General features: G+C 41.1%; 1 protein-coding gene across 2 annotated transcripts in view; it reads left to right on the forward strand.

Moving 5' to 3' along the window:
• The window catches only part of IFT172 (intraflagellar transport 172), a 3,348,311-nt gene that overhangs the window by 3,173,369 nt on the left and 153,709 nt on the right, over positions 1–21,233 (forward strand). For both annotated transcript variants that reach the window (XM_044075467.1, XM_044075468.1), the window contains exon 45: positions 295–393. In XM_044075467.1, the coding sequence (XP_043931402.1) occupies positions 295–393 (99 nt within the window). The remainder of the gene's footprint in view (positions 1–294; positions 394–21,233) is intronic.

Below are 21,233 nucleotides of genomic sequence, written 5' to 3' on the forward strand. Positions count from 1 at the left end.
ACTCAGAACAACATGTCACAGGTGCACTGTGGAATGTAACAGTGCATATGACATTTCAGGCTGTTGCTAGATCCCCATAAACTAACTTTATTTTCTGCATTTAAAAGTAATATTTACTAACCCATGTTTTATGACTGTGGATCTCTGGGTTTGATTACCAGAATTTTTTTTTACGTTTATAGATGGAATTGCATTGATTATAATCGACTTGCTGATTCCTTCTAAAGTGTAGATTGTTACTGTAATGACTGTGTAAGTAATGAGATGACTTCTTTCATTCTGTTGCTTACTTAGGCAATTGATGAGGGTAACTTTGATGCCTTGGACCATTCAGATTTCCAGGATACTGATATTCCATTTGAAGTTCCCCTGCCTGGAAAACAGCATGTGACAGTAAGTATTATACTCCTATACCCAAACTGAGGTATGTGTGCCTATATTATACATGTATGTGTGTACGTGTATATGTGTATATATTTTTATCTGTATGTCATATATTTATATGTATGTATGTGTGTGTTTGTGTGTGGTGTGTTTATGTGTATATGTATATATGTGTGTGTGTGTGTGTGTGTGTATGTATGTATATATATATATATATATATATATATGGGTTACCTTCATTTTGTCGAAAGCTCATTTGAGTGACAAACATTGTAGTCGGACCAAATGACTGAAACTGCATTTGACTGACACTTCATTTGACTGACAATTAGTACTGGCAATGTCTAGAGTACTGTAAGGCAAGTAAAAGGAATATGCTCTTTTCCTCATTGTAGTGCGACCCTGGAGTTAGTGTATATAGTTAAGGGGTGTGTGGGGCCATAGCCCCCCACTTACTTTGGTTTTACTAAACAATATAAAACCAAAAGCAGAGAATATAATATGAAAGTAAGTGTGGGGGGGGCTATGCCCCCCCACACCCCCTAACTATATATACTAACTCCAAGGTCGCACTTCAGTGGGGCAAAGGACATATTCCTTTTACTTGCCTTACAGTACTCTAGACACTGCCAGTACTAATTGTCAGTGAAATGAAGTTTCAGTGAAATGAAATTTCAGTCATTTGGTCTCAGCCAAATGCATGTCAGTCAAATATATATATATATATATATATATATATATATATATATATATATGCATATTTATATTTACATATATATATATATATATATATATATATATATATATATATATACAGAAATATAGATAGATATATACATTTTCTGTATGTAAAATGCTTGGAATTGTTGCCAGGAGACTGCACTGTTTTAATTTTCAGAAGTTTATTCAAAATTGGTGAGTGAATCAGTTGAGTTTGGAATGAAGTTTCTGAAAACTATGAGGAAGCAGCACCCATTTTTCAGACTGAATTCCTCTGCTGGAATGTTTTATTTCCATCTAAAAGTGAATTGCAACAACCTGAAAAATGCCATGTCAGACTGCAAGCTACTCCACTGTGAACTGGATGCTGAGAACAACTAATTTAGCTAAGTTTCTCAGTTCCTGAGGTTGTGCTGGTGGCAGAGAGGGATAAACTTCTACCTAGAGTTCAGGCAGGGAAGATGACCATGTGGGATGCATGCATGCACAGGGCACACTAGCATGTTCATCTCCCTGTGGACACCAGAGACATCAGCACATCCTGCGGACATCAAGCCATTTGCAAAAGCAAGGGGCTGAGCTACTGCTGATGCCTCTCTTGCACGTTCCAACCATGGGGTGTTGCTGCCTTTGGCAAGGGATGGGGATTTAAAGGGAAACAGTGCTCCCCATCAGCAGTGTGGCATTGCCTCAGATGCCTCACTGGTGGTGCAAATTGGTTAGAGATGGTCCTTTGAGCAAAAGGAGTTTCAGCAGACCTGGCAAATGAGGAGAGGTCTTTAAGACAGCTGATGATCAGCTGCAGGAAGCAAAAATTAAACAAAAAAGTTTCTTAGTTCCTGTCTTTTCATGTTGTTTATAATCGTATCTTAGATAATTTTGCTATAGATCATCACAGTACATGGAGAGGGTGGACAATGCTGATTTCACAGAAACATACGTCATAAATAAGAGCAGGTGGTATGTAGTAGCATGTGGGTTTTACAGCCGTGGTAGAAATGAAGGTGAAGTAGCAGTTTACATGAAGGAGACCATCAGATTTTAGGTTAGGTAAGAGAATGAACACCATTACCAAAAATGGCTCTGGGGATATTAATGGAAAACAAAAAGATTGTAAATATGGACCAGTATTTATTATTTTGTAAATATATGGTTCTGCATGAGTTTTTAACAGATGGGTGTCGGTGCTGTTGTTTGTTATTACAGGTACATGAATATCATGTGTTATTCCTGCTATACATTTGTGGACAGGTTAGTCTACTTAATGTCTGGGCATGAAATCTGTTTTTTTCTACATTGCCAGAAAGGAAATGATAGACAAGTCTAGGAGCCGGCATCTGTAGATGACAGCTAAGATAGGCAACTAAGTTCAGGGTATCAATGTTTTCTGGCTCTTAATTTGTCGTTGTCCCATGATTGTACTCAGCTCACCGGTATGTTCCAAGCATAGGTCTTGTGTGCATCATTCCATGATACAAATTATGTAAACCACAACATTCAACAGAAGTAGAATGAGAGACTTGTAATCAAGTCTAAAAATAAATGCTAATGTGTGTAGCTAGAAAGGTTAGTGGTCCACAGTGCATGCAGCAAGAATAAAACATTATTTTTAAAAATGCGTATACATTATTACTGAACATAATAGCAATGGCTAGAGCTATGCTTGATGATAATGGACAGCACAGTGATGCAGCGGTAGCTTTGTTGCCTCACAGCAAGAGGTTCTCCAGTTTGATTCTCAGCTGGGGTGCCTTCTGTGCGGAGTCTGCATGTCCTACCTGCATTTGTGTGCGTTTCCTTTGGGTGCTCTGGTTTCCGCCCACATTACAAAGACATGCATCTGGAGTGTGTTTCCCCGGTCCTCTGCTGAAAATTGGCTCCATTACAAGTCAGAATTTCATGGTTAACAAATGTTAAATAAAATAAAATAAATAAAATAATTTCAACCTAGCTGTAATATCATTTATTTTAATGCAGTTATTAGCTTCTAATCTTCCAGGCATACTAGCTGTTGTTTTTCCCTTTGTGTACTGTGAGGGCGAATGGACTCCTAATTTTTTTCATGCAGTGAAAGTTTCTTGTTAATTGTTTGTGGTTGTGCATGCAGTTTTGGAGTTGGAATGTATCTTTTATATTCTTGGCCCTGCAGCTTTTATAATATGCCTTCACAAATTTAAATAATTATCTTAGTTAAACATTTGTTTTTGTTGCCTAGAAAATAATAGTGCAGGCATCAAATGGGCATGAAGAGGCATGCCAGCTGAAAGGGTTAGAAAAATAATGGTTCATTGAATGAAAATCTTATCAAAATAACACACAACTGAACTATTTGCTTTGCTGTGTCTGTCCTCGCTTGTGGGTCAAGTGGATGCCTATAATTTCTTACTCACTTTTAGCAGATCTAACTTTTAAAGTTTGTTTACTCATAACGGCCTGCTTAAGTTAATCTTATTTCCTGTCATACCGCTTAGCTGTCCCTGATTTTGCCTCAAAATTTTGTTATGTCCCTAATAAAATTTGCAATTTTCCAACAAAACATTGAAGAGTGAACGCCATTAAATAGTTCCCAGCCAACACATTTATATATGTCTTTTTCACCAGAAAATGCAGTTCAGTACAAATCCTTTAATTCTATCAAATTTCTAATTGAATGATGTTAGTATTTTCAACATTGCTCCTTAATTTTGAGAAAAGAGATTAAATACTATGTGTCTGTGGATGTCTAATTGCTTCTTCGTCTTTTTTTTGTGTTACAAAAATTCATATGCTTTTCTCTTCCACCTTTAAGCTTCATTCTGCTATTATAACTTTGGATGGTCTTTACTATTCAGGTCTCCTTGCCCCTGTTATTAGTTATTTAGGTTATAGATGACTTTATACCACCCTTGCCATTTTAAATTCTGTTTGTATTTTTTTCCTCTCCACTCCTGGTTATGTAGCTTAGATGTAACTCAAGAATTTCATCAGAGTTTCTTTTATCTAGTTAGAGTATTCTTTCCATAGGAAGTATTTTGCAGTAGACTGAACTATTATTTATTTATTTGTGTTTTTTCAGATGCCAAAATTGTTGATAGTGTTTGTTGTCGTACTTAGTTACCAATGTGCTATATTTAATTAACTCTAGACATGGCCTCTGGTTTAAGAGGTGTGGTTGTTGAACTTCCCCAAAGACTCCAATGAGTTCTTTGCGGGGTGCCTGAGGCAGAAACATGCCACAAATGTAAAGCCTTTTGTCACCTAGCCTTGCAGGTAGGGCATAAGAAGATCATCATTAAAGGATTACTTCCATCAGAAGAGTTGAAATGTGTAGAGAAGGAAGATAGGTAAGAAAGGAGGATAGGAATGTAGATCAACCCTCAGATAATAGACTTTCAACTGCCAAGGTACCAAAAAGAGAGAAAGACTGAAAATCCATCCTACCCTCCTCACAGTCTTGGATGGAGTCCCACCTAGCAAAGGTTTTACAGACTCTTTCCCACAACTCCCCCTTGGGAGTTTTCCAGATAGAGGTGTCCCTAGGTCATGATCATCCTCCAAGAAAGAGAGCAGGGAGATTTTCCAGAGAGAAGGAACTCTGCAGATTTTTTGAATCTCTCCCTTCTCCAACACTTTCCACTAGGTCCGTGAGGTCTGTCAGGAGTCCCTCCATGCAACTTGACCAAGAATGCATAATGAAGACTTTTAGTTATGCTTAGGTTGATTTGATTGTTCTCTTGTGTTCCTTTGCATCTAGGGGAGCAGGGAAAGCCATTTGACATTAATGTCTCAGGCTCCTTCCCTCGACCCTGCTTGAGCACAGGGAGTGTTGAAGTTTATAGTCCTTCAGGTGCCATTATTTGGCATCTAGATGTCTTGATTTATTGGCATCAATACCCTTGTTCTGGCACACTCAACTGCACATTCCATTTTTACTGTGGGATCTGATATTTGTTTTTTCTGTTTCTCAATATATTTGTCTTCAAATCAGAGTCAGATCTGACTTCAGTCACCCCCAAGCTTTGGATCTTCCCCCTTGCCCATAACCCCCTTGTGCTGAATGTGGTACCTCAGATTTGTTTGCCTCCACAAGTGTAGGATGCATCTTTTGGAAATTAGGTTTTTGGTCATTTGGAAAAGTACTTCATATATATTTTTTCTGTTATTGCCATCTATGTATATATACACATGTGTATAGCCATACATACATACACACACATATATATATATATATATATATATATATATATATATATATGTATGTGTTTATGTTTTTGTATGTATATATGCATGCATGCATACATACACACACAAACACATTTTTCTCTCTTCCCTATTAGCAGAGATTTCATCTCTGACTTTATCCTTTAAAGCACTTCATTTCTTCCCTCTTTTGGCAGTCTCCCATTGGGAATTGAACCCTTGTTGCCTTAAACAGCAACAAAACTTTATTTCTTTGCTGTCATTTTTGTTATTGTGCTTCAGTATTTCAGAGAAGCTCTCAGGCTTTAAAGAATGTGCCACCTGTAGCCATAAACTGCCGAATTCAGATGCTCATGCCAAGTGTGTCTATTGCCTTAGCCCTGCTCATTTAGATACATCTTGTAGCATTTGTGAAGCTTTTGGTCATCATGCAGTAGTTGAGTATCAAAATAAGCTAACTCTGAAAAGGCTTCTCCCAGCCAACGTGGAGGAAGGTGCCCTACCTTCTCCTTCAAGTACCGCTTCTTTGTCTTCTCCTGTCAAGAAACCAGTTTAGAGGTCTAAAGAAAAGAGAAAAGAATAAACAAAGACATAAAGAAAAAGAAAGAACTAAAGTCTTGAAGAAGAGATCTGTAGAGTACTCACTGTCTTTCCCTATGTTGCCAAAAGTTTCTAAAACCATGGAACCAGTGCTGTTTCGGAGCTGATCATTATTGGATCCGGCACTCCACCTCCAAGATTTTCTCCAAAACTGATTTCCCCCCAGGCTCCATTCTCCCTCTCTTATAGGAAAGTCTTTTCACCGCTCTAGGACCCCATGTTCTGCCTTGTTGATGTGGTCAGCCAAATCTTCCAGGAGTTTTACTGAAGCAGACGTTGAGAAGATTAGAAGATTTCTTCTAAACCAGATCCAGCTGCTGCTTCCCTCTCATTCATTTAGTGATCTTTCACTGATCTTTCTGCTGGCATCGGTGCACCTTGAACCGAGTTCCACCTAGGTCATGTTGATGTTGTTGCCCAGGATTTGTTCTTCTTCTACACTGATGGGTTCTTTGATTCATATGGCTGCAAGCATTTCAGAGCTTTGTGAATCTTTGGCAGAATAGTCAGTGAAGCCTCTGGCAGGATAATTTCAGATCAAAGAACTTCAGAACTGTTCATTCCTCTTGGAGCTTTGCCATTAAATTGTGTAGCTCCAACATCTACCTCAGGTCTGGGCTATATGAAATCCTAGGTTGAGCCTCCTCTGGGGGCTTTGGCTCCTAAGGGAGCCTCCCCAAGTCCGTTTTGGGCTTGGCCTTCAAAGCATTCAAAAGAGTGCTCTCTCAGCCTAGAGGGAAGACTTCCCTTTCAAGCTCGGAATTATCCCTCCCCCACAGGATTTTCAAGGGTCTGGATCATACTCTTCTTGTCCCATTGGGGAAGACAGTTACCAGGAGCCTTGAAACTATCTTGTCTTCATAGTCCTCTTTGGGCAAATCACAATGTTCATAAAAAGCATATATGCAAGAGGAGGCACCTCAATTCCCCTCAGGAGTCTGTCAATATTGATACTGACTTTGAGGAAGGAGTGGGTTCTCGCAGATCCTTCCCATAGAACATTTCATTCAGAGAAATCCTTGAACTGGTCCACCCAAACACCTTCTCTGGAGGAGTCAGTGTTCATTGGGGCTTTTTGGTTCTGGCCAGTCAACATCTTGGATGGTTCCATCTACCACCAAGACGGTGAACTTTATCACAAAGCAGGTTTAGAAGGAGACGGACACAGCTGAACCCATCCCCAAGAAACCGGATAAGATTTTATTTTATTTATTTATTTTTACATTTGTTAACTGGGTTAGTCTGACTGGGCCCAGAGAGCCCTTTTTCAGCTGAGACCTGAGGAGAAAAGCTCCAGGAAAGTAATTAAAAAAAATAAGAAAAAAACTAACAATTCAAGTTGTGAGATACTTAACAGTACAAAAGTAGAGAAAGAGGAGTTTACAACATGAATATTAAGAAGGCAAAAGGACAGTATTTTGAGAATGTAGTAGCAATATGTTTGAGAAATTTGGTTAGCATTAAGTTATATACAAGGAATATAGCAATGCCTAAAATAAAAAAAATATGTAATATACAATTCAGAGTAACATCATGACATGGTACAACAAAGATGCATTTAATAACATAGGTACTAACTGCATAGAGAGTAATATGTGTAGATAGTTTAGATAGCAGATAGGCAGATATGTTAATTGAGAGAAAATGTCCTTCCATTTCATTGTTACAGTATTCTTAACATGAGGGATCCCCTGCCAGGGCTGACCTGATATCTGGCCAGTGTACCAAAGCCTTTAGGTTGTTATCGATATGCCATATGTCACATGTATGCTCCCCATGCAAGGCATAGGGTATAAAAGTGATGTCCGAACGTATCATCCTCAGAACTTATTTGTCACCAGTCCGAATGCCATCTTTGATTGCCGGTCTAATCACCTGAGTCCTTGCTGGTTATCTAGACCTGTTGGGGTATTTTGACTTATACTTTTTTTGCTTTTACATTTGTGTTGTTGTGGGATTTCATATCATCTAGAAAGGGTAAATGTCAGTGTGGGAGACAGATTACCCATAAAGACTTCTAGAACAGTGGTTGTTTTGTTAAGGAGGTTCTCACGACCATATGTCCTGTACTATTTGTCAGGCTTTTGTTCCAAAGACCTTACGTTGTCGTCTTTCATTCCTCACCATTTATCTTGAAAACCACCATCTAAAGCTTTTAGCAAAAGACCCTATGGAAGGTACTTCCTGGCCCGAGGGTCAGCATCTTCGAAGAAGAAGGCCAAAAAAGCCAGGTCAGATTCTTCAGCTGTGCCTCATCCACCAGACATTTCTCTTGAGGCTGGTGGGAGCCTGGAGGATTGTCTGGTTTATGGGCTGGATTCCTCTGCCACGTCTGGTTCAGAGGCCCACATGGATTCTGCTCCTTACATGTCCTTGGAGGCCTTGCAGACATCTGCTTTGGACACTCAAGTGGGAACCACAGCTGATTATCACTGAAGGGCCTAGGGGGGGTTCCTCAGACACTGGTTAGGGGGGAAGTCCTGACTACGATTATTGAGTGTAGGTTGGTGTCAAAGCCTTCTACTTTTCATAAGGTAGATATCCCTTTAAAAAAGAAGCAAAAGACAAAACATATTTCTTCTGCTCCCAAGGACCCTCAGAGTGAATAGCAGAATTTTACACAGGGTTTCTTCATTGCTCTTATGGCCTCCTCAGGGGGGTCTCTGTCCCAGCTCCTCCTTGGTCTTATTCCCCCTCAAAAGGTCTACGGATCAGGATTCCTATGAATAAGAAGAGGATTCTGATAAGGAATCCCTGGCCTGTTCTACCCAGATTCGTTTTCTTTTGGATTATAGCTCTGAGGAAGAGGAGTCTGCTAGTCCTGAATGTCCTTTTAAGGATATTTCCTTTGGGGATACCATTGCCAGGATGATGTAATTCTTTAAATGGGATTGTTCCCAAGTTTCTGAAGTACAGAGGAGATATTATGAGCTCCCTCAAGTGGAATCTCCTAGACCCTCTGCTGTTCCTCTTGTTTTGGCTGCTGTATTGGATGCCTTTTCTTCTGTATCTCAGACCTCAGACTCTCAGCTCCCTGCTCCTAAAAAATGGACAGGTTTTATGAAGTTCCTTTATAACTGTCCATCTTCTGAACCTTTGGTGGTTTCTGTGGCATCCAACAAGCTTTCTAAATTTCTGCCTTCTACCAGACTTCTTCCTTCTGATTAAGACAGCATGACTGTGGAAAGGCTGGGTAAGAAGGTTAATACTTCAGCCACCACAGCCTTTTGGGATGTTAATTATCAGCCTCATATGATCAGATATGTTTTGGCTGTCCTTGTTTAGGCTTGCCAGGTTATTTCTGACCTTCCCGATTCTGAGGAAAAGATTTTTGTCTTGTCTCTGGTAGGGGCGGCTTCTCAGGTAGCTCTCCATTCAATTAAATGTAGTTATGATGCAGCAGATGCCTCTTCTAGGGCTATTGCTTTTGGCTCCGTGTTGAGGAGATATTTCTGGATACTCCTTCATCTTCTGGCTGATGATATTAAGGCTTAGTTTATGGATGTACCTGTGGACAGCAAATGTTTGTTTGGTGCTGCTGCAGCTAATTTGTTCAAGTCCCTGCAGGAGAAAGGCAAGGAGTTACAGGACCTTACAGGACCTGAAACATATTTTTGTTTCTCCTGTGCCAAACTTCCAGAGAAACTATCCTAATTAACCGGCCTTTGTAAGAAGGCAGTCTCAACCTCCTCCTAAAGGCAAGAAGGGTGGTTGCAGGGTTCACCCAGCTAAGTCTACACAGACCCCTCCTACTCAGAAGCCTTCTTTTCCTGATAAACCAGGTTTTATGTCTGACTATCCGATTCTTGCCAGCCACATTCCTCTCTCTCTCTCTCTCATTGTCTTTCTCTGTCTCTTCCTGTCTTGTTAAGCATAACCCTAGATTTCAGGGTTCTTCATGGTTTGGAAATCTCTTCCCCCCCTTCATAGGCATTCCTCAGCCACCTCAAGACCAGTTAAGCTCTTTTCCAGAAATGCTTCAGGGTCTTTTGATTCAGGGAACTATTCAAGAGGTTCCAGCTGCTCAAAGGGGGATGGGGTTTTATTCCAGAATGTTTTTGGTGCCTAGGAGATCCCTATCCACTCCCTTTTCAGGAAGTTTTTATGTTTCTCTGTTGCTTCCTGGCATTCTCAGTTCTCTTTTTTCCATTTGGCCTCTTTACTGCCCCAAGGGTATTCACCAAATGCCTAGCTCCTGTAATTACTTTTTGCAGGCTCAAAGGCATTCAGATCTTTCCCTATTTCGATGACCTGCCTTTTCAAGTCTCCTATCCAGAAATTCTTTTACAGCACCTTCAGTGGGTCATCACTCTGTTGCAAAGCCTGGGGTTCACTGTACATTTTCAAAAGTCCTTCCTGTCCCCATCAAGGGATCATGTTTTTCTGGGATGCAGGAGCCATACTGTTCCTATGCTAGCATCCCTGCCCCCTCCCAAGGTTTTGACTCTGATTTCCTTTTTTTCAGTCCCTTCTTCCTCTGGCCTTGATTTCAATCAGGGAATTTCTGAGGGATCTAGGATTCATGGTATCTACCATCCCTATGCTTCCTTTCACCAGATTGCACATCAGAAAGCTTCAGTGGTATCTAAAGTCAATTTGGCTTCAACATGCTCATTCTCTAGAGTTTCCACTCGCTCATCTACCATGTTTCAAGTTGGAATTTCAATGGTGGATTCACCAACTGACTTTGAATTCAGGCCTTTCCTTTCAATCCCTGCTTCCCTCTTAGGAGCTGTTCACAGATGCCTCAGACAGGGGTTAGGGAGCTTCCTTTGGAAACCTAAAGGTGCAAGGCCTTTGCTTTCCTCAGCAGCAGAAGGAGCACATCAATATCAAGGAGATGGGAGCTATTCTGTTTGCTTTCACTGCTTTTCATCCACTGTTTTCTCCAGAACCCCTAAAGATCTTTACGGACAACACCACAGTGCCATGGTATGTCAACAAACAAGGGGGGACAATGCCCTGTCTGCTTTGCAGACTGGCACTCCAGGTTTGGGAGTTAGCGATTCAGTACCAAGTCACAATTCAGGCAGTGTACAATCCTTCAAGTCAGAATTGTGTGGCAGACCCCCTGAGCAAGTATCAAGCATCACAAGTAGCAAGAATCCCAAGTGGATACTTCACAGGGATGTGTTTCTGGGCATTATCCACCAGTGGGGTATTCCTCAGGTAGATATCTTTGTCTCCCCTATGAACAGGCAGCTTCCTCAATTTTGTGCCAGGACTCCATGTCCTCTGGCCTGGAAGGTGGACAGCCTTTCCTTTTCATGAAAGGAGTTGTTTCTTTATGCCTTCCCTCCCCTTCCTCTCATTCCAAAAGTCATGTGCAAGATAAAACAGGAGACTTCCAAAATCTTGCTGATGACTCCCTTTTGGCCCAGACAGCATTGGTTCCCTCTTCTTTTGCAATTAGCCAAGGGCAGTCATTACAAGTTACCTCACAGGGTGGATCTTCTCACACAAGACAAGGGTCTCTCATCCATCCCCACCTGTCCACACTTCAAGTGACACTGTGAGTGATAGGATTTTGATTCCCTATAGGCACCTTTTTTCCGAGGATGTGCTTCGGGTTCTGTAGGAGTCCAGGAAACCCATTACTAGGAAGTTCTACTTGTCCAAATGGAAGAGGTTTTCTGTTTGGCGTCTTTCTCGTAACCTGGACCCACTTAATGTGGATGCTCCTTTGGTTCTTTCATATATGTGTGAGTTCCTCAATGCTGGGTTGGCATATTCTTCTATTAAAGCCCACCTCTCAGCTATTTCCGCTTGTCTGACTTTAACTCCTCCTTTGGCCTCTAGGTTCGAGGCCAAACAGTTTCTTAAAGGTATTCTTAATATTAGACCTCCCAGAAAGCCTATTCCTCCTTTCTGGGATCTTATTTTTGTTTTGGAGAATTGAGTCAGGTTGCTTCTGAGCCTGCAGCTTCAGCTTCCTTACAGCATTGTTTTTGGAAGACTGTTCTTTTGTTAGCCCTTACTTCTGCCAGATGAGTGTCTGAGCTGCAAGCCCTTTTGGCTGTTCCTCCTTTTTTAGTTTTTCATAAGGACAGAGTGTCTCTTTGTACCAATAATTTTTTATGCCTAAGGTGATGAATGAGTTGTCTCATAATCAGTCTATTAATTTGCCCAGTTTTTCCCTTTTCCGCAATCAACTAGTGCAAAGGTGTTGCGCACTTTAGATGTGCATAGACAACTCAGATTTTATTTGGACAAAACTAAAGATTTTAGAAAATCTGATCAGCTTTTTGTTTCTTTTCATCCTACATCATTAGTTTTGGCAGTTTCCAAGCAGACTATATCCTCCTGGATTTCTAAAGCCATTTCTTTTTGTTATTCATATAATGGTAAGAGCCTTCCTTCTGTGGTTAATGTTGACTCTGCTAGGGCTGTGTTTTTTTCTGGTGCTTTTTTCAAGAGTTTGGATATTAACTCTATCCTTGAGGCAGCTACCTGGTCTTCAGTGCATACCTTTACCAAACATTAGAAGTTGAGTGTGTAAAGCTGGTTTTGCTATGACCATTCTTCATGTCTTCCTAGAAGGCCTTGTTGACCCTTCCTCCTCCCTGTCTTCTTCCTCAGCTTTGGCACTCTCCCTCATGTTAAGAATACTGCAACAATGAAATGGAAGGACATAGTACAGTTGTGTAAAATCTTACCATAACAGTAGATGTCCTTCTGTTCACTGTTGCAGTACTCACTCACTCCCTCCTCCCCCTGGTCTTTTGTCCCTCTGGATATGTATGTTACCCTCTGGCATCCTAGGGTTAAGTTCCTCCTGGGGCTCTCAGTTCCGAGGATGATATGTCCGGATGTCATCTTTAAGCCTTACGGCTTGCATGGGGAGCATTGTGTGATGTATGGCATATGCATAACAACCCTTAGGCTTTGGTATACTGACCGGATGTCTCGTTGCCCTTGGCAGGGGATCCCTCATGTTAAGAATACTGCAACAGTGAAGAGAAGGACCTCTACTGTTATGGTAAGATTTTACACAACTGTACTTTCCTTGTCACTCCTAAGGATCATCCTCATTGGAGCAAGGTTCCTGCAGCAGATTCCTTAGTGGTAGCGCCAGCTACTAAAAAGGAACTGGTGGAAGAAAGTCCCTCCGTCCATCTACCAAACAGAGAGTCTGGTGCATTGGATAGGTTTGGGAAGCCATGTTCACCTTATCTATTTTCTCTGTGAGAACATTGAATTATCTGGCACAGGTTACCCATTTTCAGAGAGATTTGACCAGGGAACTTTCCATATCTCTCCCAGGGCCTTTGTTTTTGGAATAGAGCGGATATTCAGCCACTGCGGCAGACCTTTCTGTGATCTCTGCATCTTCCCACGATCCCAAGTGCTGCAAGTTTTTTGCTCTAATCCCATAGAAGAGAGAGTCACCAAGAGATGTTATGATTCACACTTGACCCCTGGAGTCCTCTATGCGTTTCCTCCCACATCTCTAATACCCAAATTTCTTCAGAAAGCTTTGGTGAAGAAGATCTCAGTCATCATCATAGCACCTTACTGGCCTCAACAAGTGTGTTTTTTCTTCCTCTGGCCTTTCTGGTATGCCCTTCCTGGGTGCTCGGCTCAACCCCAGATCTCTTGTCTCATTCATTGAGGTTGCCTCACCCAAATATTCAGTCTCCTGGGTTAACCACTAGTTTCTTCAATTCCTATGATGTTAGGCTGTCCAGGTTTTCATCATCACTTATTCATATTATGACTTCTTCACAGAAGCCTTCAACTAGAAAGGTCTACAAAAGTAAGTGGAAAAGATTTTCCATTTTGGCAGCTGAAAACAATCTTGACCCTTTCGTGGCCCACTTGATGCAGTTGTAGATTTTCTAACCGACCTTTTCCAGAAGGGAGCCATTTACTGTACTTTAAGTTACAATGAGCTGCTATAACTGGTTTCCACACTGTAGAGAATTACACCCCAATCACATCGAGACTATCTAAAGCTTTCCTCAGAGGAGCTTTTCTACTTCGCTCCCCACTGTGGGATCCAGTTCCTCCCTGGAGTATTACAGTTTTATTGCAAGCCTTGACCAGCTCTCCTCTTGAGTCTGCCAGTAAGGATGAGCTAAACTTTTAATCATGAAAAACTTTGTGTTTGATTGTTATTTCCTCACCCAGAAGAACTTCTGAGCTTCCTGCCCTATCTTCTAAGTGTCTGTGCCTGTTTTATTTTTCTTAAAGACAGAATGTGTTTGAGAAACAACCCATCCATCCTTCCCAGGGTGGTTTCTGGAATCTCTATCAATCAATTGATTAATGTTCCAGTGTTTTTCCCAATTTTTTGAACAAAAACGAATACAGGTTATATTTACTAGATGTTCATTGGCAGTTATGTTTTTATTTGCATAAAACAAAAACTCTCAGGAAGAATGATCATTTGTTCTTCTTACTCCCAAGTTTAGACAGGAAAGGGAGTATCTAAGGTGACTGTTTCCCACTGGCTTTCTGAATATATTTCTTTTGTTTATAAATAAATGGATGTATCATTGCCTGCACCTCCAAAAGCTCACTCAACTAGATATGTAGCTTCTTCTACAGCCTTCTTTTCCAGAGTACCTATTGATGACATCTGTGCTATGGTCACCTAGTCCAAGGTCTATACCTCATTTCACATTACAATTTGGACATACAATCCAAGTAAAGAGCTTCTTTTAGGTTGGCTGTGCTCTGGAAAATCCATAAGACCATCCAAGTGTTACAGTAGCTGTCCCATACACTGAGGAATGAATGGAACAGACAACATCAGATACCAAAGTGATCTGTGTCCTTCTTCAACATCCCACCCTCCTCCATCCTTCCATATGTATACTACTTATTTTTCCTTTGTTTCCTGGACTTGTCTGGCTGACATGGCATTGTTTCACAGAGATTCATTTTTCAAAATCATGTATATCAGCTTGTTTCTTCCCTTTCTTTTAGACTTTGCCATTTTGTCTATTTATAGGCAGGCAAACTTAATCTGAGGTAGCTCATTGAGTTCAAGGGGGTTATAGGTAAGGGCAAGAGCCTGAGCACTAGATCCAAAGCTTGAGAGTGTCTGAAGTCGGATCCAGCTCAGCTCCAAAAACCCATATGGTGACGAAGGGCAAAAACAGACAAGATGGATCTATTATTATGGTGAGTACATAACTTTCATTTTCTAAGCACTAAGAGATTAGTGTCAGCCCCATCCTTATCGGGAAGTTTTCCATATCTGAGTCTTTTGATGATCAAGTTATCAGTGCCAGAGCCAGTTGTGGTACTGACCTTAATTTCCAGAGTGATGCCCTTCATACCAGAAACTTGTCTCACATGCTTTCATTATGTATGTTAAGTTCAGTGCTAGCTTCATCCGCACCAAGAGATATGATGTCAACATTCAAATATTTGGAGAACCAAGATGGTTAGATAGAGTGGGTGCATTATCAACTTCATTTCCACTTCTTGATACGTGGTAATTTGGAGATTTGGGCACCAGGAATGAATTCCAGAGAGAGCGAGAGTTCTGACTGAATATACAAGATATGGGCCCACAGAGTCAGATACCTCCTCCAACCACTCATATGACTTCCCAGTGGATGTGCCCAGGAAGAAGATTCAGACCACAGAGGGTGAAGAATACTCACAATCCCCTTCCCGGTGACCCAAATTTGTGACACTGTTGGAATTAATTAGGGAGAGGAGTGCTGAGCCTGTATGCTCGCCTCCCTTGATGAGGAAATTCTGATAGAGACCTTTTGTACTTCCCCATATACATCTTGGGTGGTTCTCCCTGCAGACTGCATGCATGACCTGATCATAGAGAGGGCATGGTGAGAACCTGATGTGGCTGAGCCCATTCGAAGGAAACCCAAAAGATAATTCCACCTCCCAAGGACAGATCATACTGGAATAAGGGACTGTTTGCAGACTCTTTAGTAGTAGTGGCAACTTTCAGATGAGAGCCTCGTGGTCCATCTGCCTGATAGGGATTTACAAGAGATGGAGCAGATGGGGAAATATTCCTTTAAGTCAGACATTTTCCTTAAGAGCTATCAGCTACCTGATGTGCATGAATCACTTGCAGTGAGAGTTATCCAGACAAACCTTGGAAATGGTTAGAAGGACACTGACTCGTGACTCTGGCAAACATAGGCATTGAATATACTGAATACTGCCACCCTGTCCACATGGCTTCTACATAATGCAGATGCTGGGACAGGCATCACAACAAGTCAGTGTGCCTCGATCAGACTGTTTGACCTCACATAAAAGTTTAGGCCGCTATTCACCAATGCCCCTTTTGATGGGAAATACTTCTTCACACCCAAGGCAAAGGACAAACTGGTCAGGAGTGAGCAGGAAGGAAAACTTTGGCATCTGTGGAAGTTAAATCTTTGGCCCCTATGGTAGTCCTTCTCAAAAAAACAGAAAGACTCCAAGAATATATGACATAAAAGATATCAACAGCAGTCCTTCACTATTTTCCTGACAGAGGCTTCCATGCCCATGGGGGTGACTTCAGTAGATACTGCCCTAGTGGCAAAGATGGTCTGCAGAACAAGAGATTCATTGACCCCCTTTCAAATAAAACAACAGCAGAGATGCTGCCTAACTATCCTTCTCTAGGGGCAGTCAGAGATCATGTCTCCCTGCATCATGAAGTATGGCTTGTCTTCACACAAACAAATGGGTCAGGGAGGTAATATCCCATGAGTCTGATGTTGTCTTTCTGACAGTGGATTGGTTGAATCGGGGATCCAGGGCTCAGGCTGCTCTGTCTACAATACCTTAGATCTCATTTAAGATAAAGTGCTTTTTCAACATTTTTTTTAGAGTAGTTTTGAATAAATAAATTTCTGATGTAATTTTGTTCAAAGTCTTGAGGCTAGTGTTTTTGTTAGGGTTTTACTGTATTTCTTGGAGTTTCTCTTCCTACCATCTCCCTCTATATATACATCAACAACTCTCTTTTTTTGTTTTTATATATATATATATATATATATATATATATATATATATATATACACATACAAACACACACACACACACACACACATATATATATATATATATATATATATATATATATATATACAGAGAGAGAGAGAGAGATAGATATAAATATATATATATATATATATATATATATATATATATATATATATATATATATATATATATATATATATACATAAACAAAAAATAGAGTTGTTGATGTCTTTGGAGTTGTTTTTCCTCTTGAATACTTAGAGTGCGTTTTTCTTCTGTGTGCTGCTAATGTCTGTTTCACCTTGATTGACAGGGCTTCTAGTTTTTAAAAGTGCACCATATGCTGGCACAATTCTCCCTCCCAAGATCCTAATATTTTACGGGTCTGTTGTTTAGGGTTAGATCACCTGGGCGTTTTGGACACAAGGTCAAAGAAATACTTATCAGAAGTGAGCAAGAGGGAAAAACCCTGTCTGCTGTGGGAATCCTTTTTTCCAACTCCCCAAAGACTTTTTTTTTCTAGAATCAAAAGGGTGAAAAGAAGTTATGGCTCTGTAGATCACAGTGTTTTGCTAAGGCTCCTTTTGGTGCCAACCCCCCCTCCCCCAGCAGAGAATGGGAGGGGGCAGTTTTAGCAGACATCACATAAGGGATAGAGGCAGATTTCAGAATCAAAGATTTCAAGGACCTTTTACCAAGAAATCCTTTTAACACTTCTGAATAACCACCATATGCTGCACTTTGGAGGCAGTTGAGGGACACTTGTCTCTGTACCCTCATACCTGGCTAGCCATCACTCAAGATTCTTGGGTACAGAAGATAATGGCCACAGGCTACATTATTCTTTTTGCTTTCCCCTCAACAAACAATAATAATATTCTTGAAGTTACACCCAATCAGAGGAGATTGACAGCAGCAGAAATTTCAAAGCTGCTAGAGAAGCAACATTCCAGAAGTTCCCACCAGACCAGCAAGGATCCAGAGTCTATTCAGGATTGTTTTTGGTTTCAAAAAAGACTGGGGACCTCAGTCACCTCAGTCAGTTTGTAAAACAGTCAGAGTTCTGGATGGTCACTGTTCAGTCCATTCTGCCTTTTCTGAGGAAGGATGACTAAATGTCCTCTATAGACCTTCATGATGCCTGCTATCATATCAGGATAGCAAGGCAGTCCATTAAGTTTTTCCTATTTTGGCTCGGGGACAGTCATTTCCTGTTCATAGCACTGCCCTTTGGTCTCTCCACAACACCCAGGGTGTTCACCAAGTGCATGGCAGTGGTAGCAGCATATCTAAGACTGCAAGGGTATCCGTACCCACCAATGATCTACTTATTCAGTCCAGGGACTTCTTGTTCCATTTTTTTCATCAGTTGGGGATCACTGTGAACATAACAAAAAGCCAGATGACACTCAAACTCACATAATAGAACTCATAGAGTGCCACCTGTACACGATGCCTCAAACTGCCAAACTTCTGGTCTTGAGAGAACTCTGTCTCTGTCACCAAGTTTTAGAGATCCTTGCTATCTCAAATCCCCCAGCAAGACTTATCCTTCGACTACTGGGATCAATGGATGCTTCTTTTATAATGGCTCCTCAGGCAAGATTCTATATGAAGGTACTGCAGTGGGACTCTCTGTGTCCAATGGCCAGTGATGTATCAGCCCATGCAATTCCCAGTTTGTCTCTCACCAATGTGCCAACATCACATCCACTGGTGGTTGACCTCCCCAATAGTGACATGGAGTCACCCATTCATTTTTACATCCCTTAAAGCCTTTGTGAACAAAATTGTCTCCCTTCTGGGGTGGGGTGGGGACATTGCAAAGGGAAGACTGTTCAAGGCATGTAGACAACTTCAGAGTCCAGAATTCTCATCAGTATCTTTGAAATGAAGACAATCTTCCAAGCAGTGCAGGCCTTTCAGGACTGTCTTCCCAAGTGTGTCATTTCCATCCAGGTGGACAACATGGCTGTGGTCTGATACAGCAACAAGCAAGGAGGAACCTGTTCATACCAACTATGTTGAGAAACCATGAGGGTTTGGCAGTGGGCAATGGCTTCCCACTGCTTTCTTTTAGCAATGCACATCCTGGGGAGTTCCAGTGTTTTAGCTGAGCAGATCCATTCTCCTGCCTCAAGACCGGTCCCTCAACCAGTCAGCTGAAACCATGGTTTTTAGTTGCTGATGCCAATTGTACTGCAGCCTCTTTTTATCCCATCTGAAAATCATGTTCAGCTACTTTGTCTTGATCCCCCAAGAGAGTCAATCACTGTGGGATGCTCTGATTCATACTTGGTCCCCGGGTCTCCTGATAATGACGTTTCTTCAGAAAGCTATTTGTTGCAGGGCAACAGTGATTCTCATTGCCCTCTTCTGCCCCCATCAGGTTTGGTTCCTCATCCTTTGGTCTCATCAGAAACACCATCCCTGGGTGCTGATCCTGCTTCCATATCTACTGTCTCACTCATCCTGTCAGCCACACGAGGACTTAAAACCCTGAAATTAATTGTATGGTTCCTCCAATTCCTGTGATGGCCAGGCGTGCCAGGCTCTCTGCTTCAGTGATCCATGCAGTATCCTTGCAAAAATCAAACTCCAGAAAGTTTTATAGAGGGAAATGGAAGAGATTTACTATTTGGGCATCATCAAAGGGCTTGGATCATTTTTCAGCACCTTTATCATCATCTGTTTTATATTTTTTGGTGGGAGTTTTTCAGGAAGTGGCTAGTTTTTCTAACAGTAGGTACAGGTAGCAGTTATATCTAATTTTCATATAGAAGAAAAACAGAACTCTATTGCTTCCTTGAAACTTTCTGAAGTCTTTTTGCATGGGAACATTCCTTCTCATACCAGCTCTGAGGGATCCATTTCCTACTTGGGATATTACATTAGTGCTGCACAAGCCTTAACTTAACTTCCTTTTAAACCAGCAGCTTCAGCAGAACTGAAATTTCTGTCTTACAAAACTATTTTCTTAGTGGCCATTACATCAGCTAGTAGAATTTCTGAGTTGCAGCCCCTTTATTTGATCTTTCATGAGGGCAGAATATCTCTTTGGACCAATCCAAATTTCCTTAGAAACTGCCCTTAACCAGTGCATTAATTTACCAGTTTTCTTTCCAAAATTTTTTAATAAAGGAGAAAAAACCTTGCTTTTGCTGGATGTTCACCGCCAATTGAGATTTTAGGAAAACAGATAAACTTTTCATTTCCATTTCAAGAGCAAAATTTGGAGATGTTTCAAAAATCACATTGTCCAGGTGGCTTTTTGATTTTATTACTTTTGTATATAAACAGAAAGGTCTGTCTCTCTCATCTATGTTACCCAGTTGAATATTTAGGTTAGCGAATACTTAACTGTCAAAATGGTAATATTGAAAAATTAAAACAGCAAACAGATGATTTAACGTAGGGAATGAATTCCCTCGGCTGCAAAAAAAAAATTTAAACCAAAATGAAGTGGGTTGCTTCGCCCACCACACCCCCTGATGTGGGGCTGTGCCCCCCCACACCCCCCTAACTATATATACCAATTCCGAGATCGCTCTACATTGGGGAAAGTGGCAAAATCCGCATAATGGCTAAGGGAATTCTTTCCCTGCATTAAATCGGCCATTTGCAGTTTTTTGCTTTCGCTATTACCAGATCGATGTTTAGGTATTTGCTAACCTAAACATTTGATCAGGTAATAGGAACCCTGTCTCTTTCTCTCTGTCTCTCCCTTACAAACCAAGAGCTCATTCAACCAGAGCAGTTGCACCTTCTGCAGCCTATTTTCCCATAGTGCATTTGGATAATATTTCTGCTGTGGTTACCTGATCTAATGTTCACACCTTTGTTTTTTATTACAAGCTGGATTTGCAGTTCATATCTATTGCATCCTTCAGATCCACCATTCTTTGGAACATCCTTCCATAAGACCATCCAGGATTACTAGTAGCTGTGGAATCTGTCCTATGTATTGAGTTGGACGGAAAAGACAACATTGAATATGAAAGTTGTGTACTCATCATAATGCTAGAGCCATGTTATCTTCTTCCACCTGGCATAACCTTCCCTTCCTCCATCCCCTTACCTAGATTGTCATCTCATGGCTGTCAAGTGACAACACTGGACCTGATCATGGCCTTGTCTGACATACAGCTTGGAACCATTTCCTGTGTTGCCCTAGTTTCTTCTGCTTCTATTTAGTGATTTTCAGGAAGCTGTCCAAGCCAAAGAACACAGCTTCCATGAGACCTGATAATATCCCAGGCTGTATTCTCCACCATCTCCAGCAAGAACTAGCCTCACCATTGAGCACCCTATTCAACCATAGCCTAAGCACATGCTTCTTTCCAGCAGAGTGGAAAATTGCCATTGTCATCCCCTTGCACAAAGGTGGT

The sequence above is a fragment of the Protopterus annectens genome, chromosome 6.part1 (assembly GCF_019279795.1).
Source record: "Protopterus annectens isolate FY-2018-M chromosome 6.part1, PAN1.0, whole genome shotgun sequence".
Taxonomy (NCBI): Eukaryota; Metazoa; Chordata; order Ceratodontiformes; family Protopteridae; genus Protopterus; species Protopterus annectens.